General features: G+C 43.3%; 1 protein-coding gene across 8 annotated transcripts in view; it reads left to right on the top strand.

Annotated features, from left to right (window-relative positions):
- The first annotated feature begins 1286 nt into the window (after positions 1-1286).
- The window catches only part of CAPN13 (calpain 13), a 34713-nt gene continuing 22371 nt past the window's right edge, over positions 1287-13628 (top strand). For 3 of the 8 annotated variants that reach the window (XR_001553763.3, XR_001553764.3, XR_001553765.3), the window contains exons 1-5: positions 1288-2035; positions 5548-5796; positions 9208-9277; positions 10063-10181; positions 12651-12784. Coding sequence is in view for 5 of the 8 variants with exons in the window: in XM_015856885.3 (XP_015712371.1) it covers positions 1883-2035; positions 5548-5796; positions 9208-9277; positions 10063-10181; positions 12651-12784 (725 nt within the window). In the remaining 3 variants the exon portion in view is untranslated. Of the gene's footprint in view, positions 2036-2485; positions 2698-2852; positions 2935-5547; positions 5797-9207; positions 9278-10062; positions 10182-12650; positions 12785-13628 lie in introns of those variants that run through there. The other 5 variants (XM_015856885.3, XM_015856884.3, XM_015856888.2 and 2 more) reach the window with 5 other exon arrangements.

Here is a 13628-nt window from a genome sequence, read left to right as displayed (position 1 = left end):
ATATAATAAATATGGAAAAAATAATGCAGCACGTGGCTAATTTACACTAAGGGCAGCTTGTGGGCGAGGACTGGGTATAAACAGACGCAGGAGGTGGTCATTGATATTTAACTGGTAAATTTACAGTCCTAAAAGCGTGTGTTTGAGAGTGGGAAGAAGTTTGAGGGCATATAACCAAAGTGAACAAGATAGTCTATAAATAATATTTTTCCTAGCCTTCTAGATAAGAGAAGCAAATTAGTGATAACACTTGAATGATACATAAAACTATGAATGAATAAAATAAACTGATTGATTTTCCAGTAGTCCCACCATACAGAAGCAGTAGGACAAAGTGACTGCAACAAATGCAAAGGGTTGAGGGAGAAAGAAGTAGTTGGCCACCCTGGAAATATATCCTGCCTCCTTTTTATTTACCATGGTGTCGATTAGGAGTGCCTCTGTGAAAACAAGTGTGATCTTTGCAGGGGTAAAAGCAATGGAGATGGGAACTGAAGACATATGTCTGAAGTGTTGCAGAAGACAGCAGCCAAACCTTCAGCACGTAAGCTGTGTGGGTGGTGTGAGGAGAGCTGCTTTCCTTAATGCTTCAAGGATTCCTTGGGCAAAGTTATTCTGTTCTTTTATTTTTTTCTTCTTCTTTTTGACAGAAAACAGCGATTCAGAGAGGCAGCAAATAACATTTTGTTAAGTGCACCCTCGTTAAGTTTGCAGATGGCACCAAGTTGGGAGGAAGCATTGATCTGCCTGCGGGTAGGGAGGCCCTACAGAGGGATGTATGTAGGCCGGATCACTGGGCTGAGGGCAATTGTATGAGCTTCTATAAGGACATGGGCTGGGTGCTTTGGTCACAACAACTCCGTGCATTGGTACCGGGTTGGAGCAGAGTAGCTGGAAAGCTACATGGAGGGTAAGGATCTAGGGGTGTTAGCTGACAGCTGGCTGAACATGAGCCAGCAGTGTGTCCAGGTGAGCAAGAGGGCCAATGGCATTTTGGGTTGTATCAGAAATAGAGCAGCCTGTGTATGTGTGTTGAGCAGCCCTGGGGTGGTAACTGTCCATGCAAAAGCACTTTTGAGTTTCCAGTTTCTCTCAGCATCTTCTGCTCATGAATGGATTAAGCTGCACAGCCACCCTGAGGTGGATTAGCATCCTGCTCTGCAAGAGCAAACCTTAAGTCAGGGCAATGTTGCATCTGCCAGAATCAAACAGGGTAGCACTGGCAAACACCCCTCCTCTCCCAACACCCAGCCCTGTGTTTTTCAGTCAACAAGCCTCTATTTTCTTGCAGGATTACACAAACACTCAGGAGGAAAACAACTAATCTAAAGGCTTATTGCCATGCAGAAATCTCTGTGCCTTCTGGATTTCTTCCTTTGGAGCCACGGTGAGAATGGACACATCAATACAGCCTTCTGCAGGAAAGCTGACACTTTCAAATCGGAGCCGTGCTGCAATAACTGAAACCCCCTGCCAGCTTAGTGACGGTGCTTTCTAATCAACTTTGCAATGAATATTTCTTAAATCATGTTAATCCACCATTTAAGCAGGGGTAGCAGTTCCAGACAATAAAACATTGTACCTGGAGGGGAACATACCTGCCGCTTCCCGAGAGAGGAGGCAATTAGCAGTGCAAGTGATGTCAGATGAGCTAACAACACCAGCATTTATCATCCTGAGCTCGTTTCCTGCAAGGAAGGGAATCTTCACACTCTGCTTCTGTTGCAATCAGCTTTTATTTATGTTGTGGTTGTGGAAAGCAGCTCTTAAAGGAGAAGTGAAGCTGCACTCTCTGGAGCACTTTTACTCTGATCTACACAGATGCATTTCCTTCTGGAGTATGCTGAATGCTGAGTTCTAATGTGGAAACAAGAGTCCTAAAATGAGAGTAAGCAGGATGCAGTGCCCAGCTTTGAAAATGCAAGCCTGGAGACCCACAGACCTCAGTGAAACATTGATGAAGAAGCCAAACTGCCTTTTTCATGAGCATTTTCATCTTCTCATCTTCCCAAGCTCCTGTGGACCAGCTGCTAAGGTAAGTGCTGGCATCCTAGTCCAAAGAGACTGCAGTCCAAGCAGAAGGCATTTCTGAACTCGAGGCATTGTTATTTTGGATAAGGAAGGAATGATACACAAAATCACCGCGCAGAGGGTGACCAGCCCCTTGAACCCTGGCAATGCTCCAGCTCATGTAGCTCAGGAAGCACTAGGCTTTCCTTATTGCAAGAGTGCATTGCTGGCTTACATTTTAACATGCTGCCCGTCAGGACTCCAAAGGCCTTTTCTTCAGAAATGGGTTTATAGGATGTAGGGATACACCCATGATTGCTGCCAAGCAGTGTGTCCCAGAGGATATGCTGCACAGCTTTTAAGCTTCTTTAGATTCATTTACACCTCCCCAAAATGAAGAACATTCCCCCTTCCCGTAATACTCACGTGATCATAGAATGTCATGAGTAGGATCATGAGATCATGAGTCTGACTCTGAGCTCCACATGACATCAGCCACTCACCAAGCGTGTTGCTTAGTGAGTCCTGCCAACCTATGCCCAGTGTCACTGCTGCATTTCCTGGTATGAGAAGGAAAGCGGATAATCTGGAGTTGTTAGGTATGCAAAAGAATCTTGTTTTCCTGTAAGAATGGCTGCATCTGAAACAACGGCAAACCATGGGAAACTAGACAATCAACTTTAATACGTACGTAGAGATTTAATTGTGTCTGGTAGAAGAAGTGCATTTGTGTGTGTATACACATGGTATCTTTATGAAACGCCTGTGTCGTATTGTTTGATTTTGGCATTGAACTTGAATTCAACCTGGTTGTGTTTGCTAAGGGCAGGGCAAAAGCTGCCCTATAAAGGAGCACTGGGATAACAGCAGCCCATCTGTTGCTTTCTTAGATTTGGCTGAAGGGTTCCACTGCAGGCATTGCAGGTAAAAACATCTCTTTGCTATTTTACTTACTTAATATGAGATAAAGCAGGTGAAATGCAAGGAGTAGTGCTGGAAAAGCACCACAGTAACACTGAGAGGGATTCGTCTTGGGGAGATGGGATAAATTAGAATCCCTGTCCTTAATATTTCATGGAGGGAAAGGGGAAAAAAAGTAAAAAGCATTTGCCATTCTACAAAATGCCTAACAGTAAAACAGCAAGTTGTCAGAACTAATCGGATCAGGTGGGAGCAGAGATCCTCGGAGGAGGAGGACTCTATAGTTACTGTGTGCTGCTGCTAAATGAGGCAGAAAAAAGGTAACTGGAAGTGTCCTTATGCCATGTAGGAAAATAAATAGCCAGAAAGAAGTTGGAGCAGAAGGTTGTATCAGATACTACAGGGAAAGCAATCTATAGGATGGCTGCCAAAGCGCCTAGCTTTGGGCTTAAATTTTTGGGGGGAGGTGAGGTGGTGCTCATGCTTTTTGTTCACTGTATGCTGTCTGTCTGTCAGTGGGTTTGAGACACCCAAGTTCAGTTCCCTGCTCTTCCTGTACAGTGGGCCATCACTGAGGGCAGACTGCTGAGAGCCAGCATGCTTTCAGTTGTGTTTTCTCTGAGTGTAAGGAGAACTAATGAACCTCCACTTTCCTTTGTTATAGGGCCATTTTGAAACTGATCCCTTGCAGCTTTTAACTGTACTCCAAATATGCAAGTGATGGGGTTTACAGGAAAAGAGAGCTTGCTTTGCTGTAGCATGTATTGAATACTGTGCATGAGATTAAATTACACATTGACGTTTGGAGTGCTTGAGAGGGAAGAAGAGACGAAGGGATGATGGCCTTTTGGCATTTCTGGGATTCATCGTAGTTCTTGATGCAAATACAGCAGTCTTAAAGTACAGGCACCCAGCTGAGCCAGCATGTATCAGAAATGCTCTGAAAAAAAGTGGATGGAGAGGAGAAGGTGGATAGCTCAGTGATGGAGCTAATTGCTTATTTCCACTTCCTACTCAGTGAAAACTATCAGAAGCCACTGAAGGAAATAATATGTGTACTCTGACATAAATCTTTGTGCAAAGTGTAATTAGCTGTCAGTCGCATTTGCCACCACTGAGTACTTGATTATAACAGTGGTTTGACATTTTTTGTGAATGAATGCAGGAAAGTGATGAGACGTACCCTTTGCTGGTGGTTTTTAAGTTGTTTAATGCAGAAAAGAGTGGGTGCTTGGGGCTTCCGGGTTGGTTTCCTCCCTCCACGTGTCTCATGTCATGGAACAGTCCAAGGGCCAAGCACTGCTTTATGGCTTTGTCCATTTGTAGCATTTCTGCCTCAGAGTTCATTAATGTAAGGTTCTCCCCAGCCCAGCAGACAACATTCTGCTTTAAAAACGGATGTGATCTCTGCCATTGCTGTTGCACCTGTGGGAGCCAAGTGAAAAGGATGTATGGCCAGGGCTGCTCTAAAAGGGGTGGCTGATAGGGAGCACGGTGCTAACTGGGGAGCATTGACCTCATCAGAGATAGAGCTTGTGTCTCTGTGCACACACACACACACCCAGATACAGTGCTAACAAAGTGATTCTTGGAAGGCCAGAAGCAGTTAAATGTATTATTTTCTTCAATCTGGTTGCCAAATTATTCCGGATATGTTAAGCAACGTAATTAAATGCACACAGACATACGCTAAAAGCTCGTGTTCTTTGTCAGAAGAGAGGGAGCGCGTGTCAGCTCCAGCCTTCAAGCTCTGTTAGTTTTAATTTGAGTTTTGGAATTAGTAATCAGTTTTGCTGGAACACTGTTACGAGAAATAGATCTTCACATGCATGGGGCTTGGGCACAGTTTCAAATGAGTATTTGTTAAGAAGAAGCCATTCCCTTGTCATGTTATGGTACATTACATGAGATTTATTTCCATTGTATTAAAAACTGCAAGCCCAAGGGGAATGTTCTCTTGTCTTGTTGGCCAAGGGTAATTTCTGAATTCCCTATGACTTTTTTTTTTTTTCTTTTTTTAGTGGGGCTTTTGATTAAGATAATGGAACACAAAACCTCCTTGTTTTTCTGTGCTGTAGTTACAAAACCAGATGGCCAAGGGACTTGAAGCACCAGGATGTGTGGCGGCACTAAGTATGGAGCAAGGTGCCTGGCTCATACCTACACTGGGACTGTTTTGGGCTCAAAAAATCCAAGGCTTAGCTCTTTTTGGAGCCTTCTGCACCCACTGTACAGCGCCAGCAGCACACCAGATCCAGAAGTCTATTTGCGTGATAGGAAAGAGCCCTATTACCTACTAAAAGAAATATTTAAAGCAATGGCATCCAGTGACTCGAAACTGAAACTAAACAGCAGGCTAGATATTAGCACAGTAGAGTTAATTAAAGGAGGAGGATGCCTCGCCTGGGGCATGTGGTAGATTTTCCAGTGCTAACTGTTAAGTTTGGCTGGTATAGAATTTCAACATGTATGTGAAAAGTCCACTTCTCCTATGTGAATTGCACCTTGCCTTTTGATCTGTATAAATTAAAGCATTAAAAAAAGAGGGGTTCAAACGTGCTTCAGGGCACTACTTCAGGTTGGATAGCTAATGGCTGTGTCTCTCTTCCTTCACAGGAAAGGGGCACAATGCTCAACCTCAGCTCAGCTCTGAGGTTGGAGCAAGGCATGCAAACAGCAGGGATATCAGGAGGCCTCCAGAACCTGAGGAAATTTAATAATCAGGACTTTGAGCACCTGCGATCCCTGTGTCTGAGCCAAGGCCTGTTGTTTGAGGATGACACCTTCCCTGCTCACTCCAGCTCCATTGGTCACAACTTGCTCCCAAAGGATGAGCTGCGGCAAATAGAGTGGAAGAGGCCAACGGTGAGTTTTGTGAGCCACGATATTTTGTATTACTGTATTACTTGTATTACTGCTGGTGGATGTGGGTGCTGATGCCTTCGTCTTGGGGAAAAGAGGTCTGTGCTAAGCAGGAAAACAGAGCCCAAGGGGAGCACTGAGAATACAACAGTGGAAAAAGGCATCTTTGTTTTGGGACATGTAGAGAGAAGTTGACCTATTGATGACATCTTCTGTATGTCTAGTGTGTGAACTGCCCTTTTTGTAGAACAGGGCAGCAAGGAGTGGGATGCTGTAAGCATCTGAGCAAGCAGGAAGGCTTGCTCTCAACCCATGGAAGGGACCATACAGTCTATGCTTGCCCTGATTACTTGGGTGGGAGCTGAACAACTCTTTGAGGTTCTTCTGTCTTCTCCAGGCCCTGGGGCTCACCAGCTGCCCGTTTCAGGCTCCTGGTCTTGCCTTTCTTCCTCAGTTTAAACTGCACTTATCTAAGTAGTGGTATGAAATCAGTTGAGATTTTCTTTCCTTGTCTACATGCTTAACACATGTAGATTCTGACATTCGAGTATGACGAGCTCATGTGGCTCTGCCCATAGTCACAGCTTTGTATGGTTTACAAAACCAGAAGATCTCAGTACCTCTCTCAGTAACAGTGACATCCAGCAATATGGATTAGCAGTTGTGATATTAATACTGTCGTTGTGTATATTTCTGTCTGTGAACCTTACTAGAACTAGTGCTCCCATTTGATCTGCTTCTGGACAACTCAAATTCTACTAAAGAGCTCTCATTTCTCTAATCTAAGCCACTGATTCAGCAGTACCTCTTTGAAAGTTCACCGTTCAGATTTAACAGGCTATTTCCCTGATGCTAAAATAATAATAATTCTGGAAATGCATCTGTAACAAAAATGGCATTTTGGACCTATTACTTTCTTAGCTTCCATCTTCTGAGTCATGTAGGGCTTTCTTACTTAAGTAGCACATAGCTCTGATACAGCAGTTGAGCAACAAAACTATTTTACCTTGTACACTGTTGAGAAAATGGCCAGTTATGTTCAGACCTTGATATCTTCATATCTGGGGGTAATGTATAAAGCAGGAAGAAAACAGGCTGATTTTCATACAGTGGGAGTCAGTGGCAACAGTCAGTACTAACTTGTTTTGACCTGAAAAGTGAGCTGATTTGGGATGGGAGTTCCTGGAGGGGCAGGTTCATCAGTCAGGAGCACCCAGACAATATTTGAAATGTCCTTTCCTAACTATGCAGTAGTTGTGGTTTTCCATTAGATTGGAATTGCTCCAGACTGTGCTTTCAACACCAAGCCCTCATGGCAGAGATTTTTGCATGTGGTGCTTCAAACATTATTTGCCCCTTAGTGAAGACTTGGGGGACACTATGCTGCTGCACTTAGTATCTAAAAAGTATTGGGGAAAACAGTAAAATTTCAGGCAATCCTTGTCATATGGGACTCACTTGTTATTTAAATCATAGAAGTTTCATTATTTGATATAGTCATTTTGCAGAAGTGCTTTCTCACATTTGACCTCTCCTCCTCTGCCCTTTGCAAAGTGGGTGCAGATATTTCAGGCACAGAATGCTTATCCTAATTCTACACTTGAGTGATCACTTTGGGTGATGCTTTGTTTATTGGCACTTTATCTCTGGGAACTCCCAGAGATTTCCCAGAAACAGCATCAACATGAAAGAAATCTGAAGGCAGAAACTGAATAAACAGAACTTAAAATAAGTGTTTTGGAATTAGAATCTTTGCACACAGCTAAGCTGAGCTGCAGTTCCTACTGCATCAGTCTTGGTCTATCTGTAGCCAGGGGGGAGAAACAAACAACTTCTATTCAGACAATAAAGCAGATGATAGCTTGGGTTAACCTAAAAACTTAGCTGTAATGGCATGGGCGAGGAATGCAGTAACACCTATCAAATAATAGGAAATAAAAACTGAGAAAACAAATGTAACATGGTCATGTAAGTTGCCTTAAGCAAACTATGGAAATGTGTGGTTTCCTTATATCCTGGTCTTATTTCCCCATTCTAAGTCTTGAAGTTCATCCCATATTTACCTCCTTTGTTTGCAGTTGCCGTTGTGTTTTAGTGCTGAACCACACAAAGGAGGTGCAGGTGCAATCTGAATGGGTTTCTGCCTCCAGTGATGGTTGTTCTCCAGCAGGGCTTTCCTCTCACGCTGGTGGGCTCTCATCTGTGCAGCCTGAGCACCTCTATCACTGTTGTGACAGAGAGCTGGGGCAGTTTTTTGAAGGCACTGAGGTATTTATCCTGTGAAAAGATGTGAATGGGAACTGAGTTATCCTGCTGCGAAGCAGGAAATTGAGTTCAGGTGGTGTGGGCAAACCCCTTAAGATCAACCTGTTTTTCACATCTAACTGTTGTTAAAGCCTTCAGCCAACAAAGTGCTTTGGCCCCCAATGGATGGAAGATATATGGATGTATGCAGGAGGATTGTTGGGAGGAGCAATGGAGCTTGATTTTCACCATCCTGTCAGACAGCATTGCATCGGGCAGACCTTTGGTCCGAGCCAGCACTTCTCATTCGGGGGGTTGGAACTACATGATCCTTGAGGTCCCTTCCAACCCGGGTCATTCTGTGATTCCATGTTCTGCCTTCCCTTGTTAGACTGACTGGTTCATTTCTGTGCTGGCTATTCTGTGGAGGTTTCCTGTGGATTTAGGTGTGCAACATCAGTGTATGCCTGACTTGTCCTCAGCACAGAGCTAGGGAATTCCCTCAGCATGGGGAACAGTGGTAGCAGCTTTGCCTCTTAATCCAAAGCAACGCTGTGACAGGCACAGCAGTGATGCTGAATTAATATTTGTCTAGCTGAGAGGAGAGTTTAGCTTCCAAACAACACCAATCTTTTTATTATTCTTCGCTTCCACGACACTAATAAGCCCAAAATAACAATATCTGCTTCAGAGTTAAAGCTATAGCAGCATCTCAAGCTGGGTGTTTCTGAGGAAGGACTTCTAGCAAAGAAATCCCTAGGTGATTTTGCCCTTCCACTCTACATTCCCAAACCCTCACCTGGCAGTCCAGTATCACCAATAGCTGGAAGTCTTTCTGCTCTGGATTGGTTCCATTTGTTGTCTCTAGGTGAGCAGTTTTCCAGGGGTAAATGCTACAAAGCCTCATAATAGTTTTTTTGTGAAACACAGCAAACTTTGTAGAAACATTATCCAAATGCCTCCTGATAGCTGACAGCCACAGGGAATTCACCACCTCAATGGGAATCCAATTCCATGAAGACCATATGATTTGGCAGCTGAGCACAGAGCCCTCTGAAAGCATCAGACAAACCCAAATGAAAAGCCAATAAGGGATGCAGTAAGGGGCAGGGACTTGTGGCTGGCAGAGGCTGGGGACCCACACTTCTCTTGGCATTTTCTTTCTTTCAGGAGCTTATGAGAAAACCCTATTTGATACTGGATGGAGTTAGCAGATTTGATATTATTCAAGGAGAAATAGGTAAGGTTATTCCTGTTTTGGAAAAGACTGACAGGGAGCAATAACCTGTGCTTGCTTTGTCATGTTCTGAGTTCTTGGTGGAAAGGCATGAATCGTGGTAGCTGCAAGTCTGCCTGCGATTTATTGGAGATATTTAACAGGGCTCCCAAATGCAGCAGCTCTAATCCCTGCTACTTTAGTATGCATGCCACCCACATAAGGACAAGGTCTAAATATGAGCAGGTAGAGACGTTGAAAACAAGGGTCAACATTGGTAAGCAGGTACAGCTCTGATATGTATTTCATCCAAACATCTCCATCTGGTCACTATTACTGTTTCATGTCTTTTTGCTTTTCCTATGGTACTTCTGTCCATTTTCTGCAATACTCACACAAATATGCATCTGCATCTCATATCAGTTCCATCTTTTTCTCCTAGCTCATAAACATCTTTGTCTTTGAGAGCACCAACCATACTGTAAGTTGTCTTCCTGTTTCTCACCTCACTGGAAGGTCTGAAGGTTTTCTATACCACTTTCTAGACTGCAGATCTCAATGTGACCACAAAAAGAGAAGTATGAAAGTAGTCAAGGATGGCTAAGTGGCATCAGAGTTCCCATGGGGCATTGCTGGTGAATGCCAATGTGCATTTCAATGTTTTTGAAGGACAGAAGGAAGACACAAGAATGCTGGCTTCTTTTAATAAGCTGCTTCTTAGATGTCTAAGTCTGTTCTTCTAAGGAAGTAGCCACTGTCTGTAACAGTGAATAACGTACAGAATGTACTGGATTCTTCCCTTCCTCGAGGTGACTGCTGGATGTTGGCTGCCCTGGGCTCCCTGACGATGCAGAAACGATTTTTGGAGAATGTTTTACCAAAGGACCAAGGATTCCAGAGTGATTATGCTGGGATTTTCCATTTTCGGGTAAGTAATCTACTGTATTTGTACTGCTCAGGCTTGACTGGTTGGATTATTTATGGATCCGAACATCTCAGCATCCTTGAGTGCTTTAGTTCTGAGAACCAACTAAGAACTCTGCAGTAAATGCCAAATTTTCTAATGGGTCCCCCTTCTCCAGGTGCTGCAATCAAACTCCAGGGAATTTGAAGCCCTTTTCTGAAAGTTATGACTTGTACCCAACTCCAGATGTACAGATACCTGTTGTTTGGATGGATCCGTCTACACAGTCTAGATGGCACTCTGGTTTCTGCTTTGATTTGGACAGTTTGTTGCAACTGTCAGTGCACTTACGGCTTTTATCTACTTGGACTCATTTTCTGTTTTCCCATGTGCTTCAACTTTCCCTATTAGCTGGGTAGAGTTTACTTGAAATTGCAAATCCCGTGAGACAGGTCAGAGGAATGGATTCAGAGAGTGGAGCAAAGTTCTGTAGTAAATCTCACTTCCTACCAACTCTTGATATCCTCTGAATCTCTCAGGTGTGAGGCTGGGAGATGTGAGTGACTGTCAGGCCCTGCTTGCTTGCATCTGAGTCAATTAAATATCTTATGGGATTAGAAGCATTTGCCATACCATTAAGCTCTGAAAGCTCAATGGGAGGTAGAGAGAATCAGTATATTACTTGGTCCTTTTTTCAGGAGTCTGCTTTGTTATATACAGAGATCTCTGGCAGTGGAACTTCTTTTACCCCTTGGAGCTCTCGTGGAGTGGCACCAGGAAGATTATCTCATAGGCAGGATAAATTTCTGTTCCTTTGCTCCTCTGAATACCAGATGTTTCTGTCTTGGCCCTTTTCCAACACGCAGAGGTGCACTACATGAAGCAACCCAGCTGAAGAGATGCTAGATCACTTAAAACGCATTAAAAAGAGGCAAGCTAAATTTTCTCTCACGAGAGCTCTGAAAGGATTAGTTAGGAACAATCCTTAAATCTTAAGCAATATAAATACCTTACGGAATTTGAAAATGTTTTTCATGACATCTCGTCTGCAAATCAATGCAACTGTTTCTGGCTTTCCTCAAGTAATAAACCCCTGAGAAAGCTACTCAGAATGGAAATGACTTGTCGGCAATGTCTTTCAATTACTCCATCGAAGATATTTTACTGCCATCCACAGGCTAAGCCACCAGTCCCTCAGTTCAGTGAAAAATCTCAAGGCAAATCATATTAGCTCCAATTTTTATATTAGCGTAATATTTTCCTTCCTGGACCTGGAGCACATTGCCTCTCAGCATTACGAAAGGTTGCTCCAGGCTTCCTCCGCAGTGCTGGCTTCTCATCAGCAAGAATTAAGGGTGTTAAGCACTTCATAAGCAGTAGTTAAGATGAATAGCATTTTTGTCTAGAGAATACTTAAAATGATGTTATTTCACTGTGAATATATAAAGAGCTATGTAAACTGTGCAACTGGGATGCCAGACTCTACATAACCTCCAAAAACTTAAATGACCTACCTGGATTAAGTTAGTCTTGTGTTTTTACAGGAATCCTTTTTTCTGCTACAGAAACTGATACCACTGAGTCAGGGTCTGCCATGTGTGAGCAAGGAATAGCTCACCCTGGAAAAAGAAACAGAAATATTTCTCAGGGACTACAAGGGCTTATGGCAGAGTGCATCAACTTAAAATGGGAATCTGACCTGATCTGGTCTTGTCCTTTTCTAACAGAACAGCTCACTTTGAGGTTTTTCGTTGGCCAAAGCTGGTGAAATAAAATCATGGTGGACTAGATCTATTGATGGCATACATCCACCAGAATCCTTAGCATTACTGAAAATAAGAACTTGGCTTCTTATGACTGTGAATCACGCTAAGGTACATTAATCTGCTAATGACTCTGGAAATGGCTCCTTTAGGCCATCCCCACAGACCTCCTTTCCTGCCTTCTCCATTAAAAGGTTCCATCAACTGGAAACATCTGCTCTGTCCACTACCTGCGCCCTCCTCATCTATCAAAGAGATGGATAACGCCTCAAAACGATCTCTACTCACTACACTGTCCCTGTCCACAACAGCACTTATCAGAGTCTGAATTGAAATATGGAGAAAGGAAAATCTAGGAACTTGATCTCGACAGTGCTGTGTCGCAGGGGAAAATCCAAGTGTGAGGCTCACTGGACTGTCTGCTCAATTGTTTATCAACTTGCTGCCCTCGCTGTCACCCAGTAATATTAGTGTATTTCCCATACTGACTACTTCTTCCCACTGACTGCAGGACTGTTTGTTTCCAAATGATTTCCTCTGCCATGGGAAATACAGTCATGTTGTAGCTTGGTCAACAAGTTAGATCACTAGCCTAAAGTAGTTTGGGAGAGAATTTGCACATATCCATGCTTTAGATTAATTCCTGTGCTGCTTCAAGAGACAGTTGTTTGGCATGAATATGAGTTCTTAAAAGAGGCTCATTCTTTTCTTTCTTTTTCTTTTCCTTCAGTTCTGGCAATTTGGAGAGTGGGTGGATGTAGTGATAGATGACCGGCTACCTTTCCTAAATGGGAATTACCTGTCTGTACACCCTCGAACATCAAATGAATTCTGGCCATCCTTGCTGGAAAAAGCATATGCCAAGTAAGTCCGTTTTCCCACCCAGTGCTGAGTGCTTCATAGGGGTGGCTTCACCCTGTGCTTTACAGAGATCACACAGGGAGGAATTCAGGTTCACAGTTGCATGTGTTGTGCTGTGCTTTTGTAAGAAAATGGCTGTGTACATGCATATGGTCAATATAACCTGGAGATGTAGTCTCATACTGAGGACCTAACTGTACTCTATCCAACTATGGGATCTTAATGTCTGAGAAGTAAAATGAAGAAGGTAAGGGCTGGCTACACAAAGGGGCTGGGCTTCTCCTCATTATTTTAAGTGAACTTCTTCACTTTTGTGTTTCTTTATTTTTTATGCTTAAAACTGCAGACTCTGTGCAGGGATTACCTCTGTAATCACCAAGAGACCATGCAGATGTTGGGTGGAGACAATAAGATCAGAATGTTATCCTTTAGCATTTGTAATGCTGCCTGTTATTAAATACTCTGAAGAGAAATTCTCATGCTAGAGTGAAGTCTGAAGGGCTGGGTCTTGGCAGACGTGCCCTAGAACTAACTGTTGTGAAGTGCAAAATGGTAATGAGAGCTAATTATTTCAGCCAATCCGGTTGAGAATCAGCAAATGCTAAAGCAGCATCTGAGTAACTCAAGAATAGGATGCTTTTTTTTTGCCCTGAGATATTTCAGAAGAGTTGTCTCAGGAGCTGGTACTGGTTTGCTGCATAAGATTTTATTTACAAAGCAAAGCAAGCCTCTACTAAATTAAATTTGCAGGAGATGCTCTTTATGAGATTCCCACTTGAGAATCTTCTCCCCAGTGCCCATGACTAATGCTTTTCATCCATGGAGGACGAGGACAATTCTTCAAAAC

Source organism: Coturnix japonica, chromosome 3 (genome assembly GCF_054131305.1).
Source record: "Coturnix japonica strain WE chromosome 3, WE-NBRP24, whole genome shotgun sequence".
In the NCBI taxonomy this organism is placed as follows: domain Eukaryota; kingdom Metazoa; phylum Chordata; class Aves; order Galliformes; family Phasianidae; genus Coturnix; species Coturnix japonica.
This window is presented reverse-complemented; position numbering and strand designations above follow the sequence as displayed.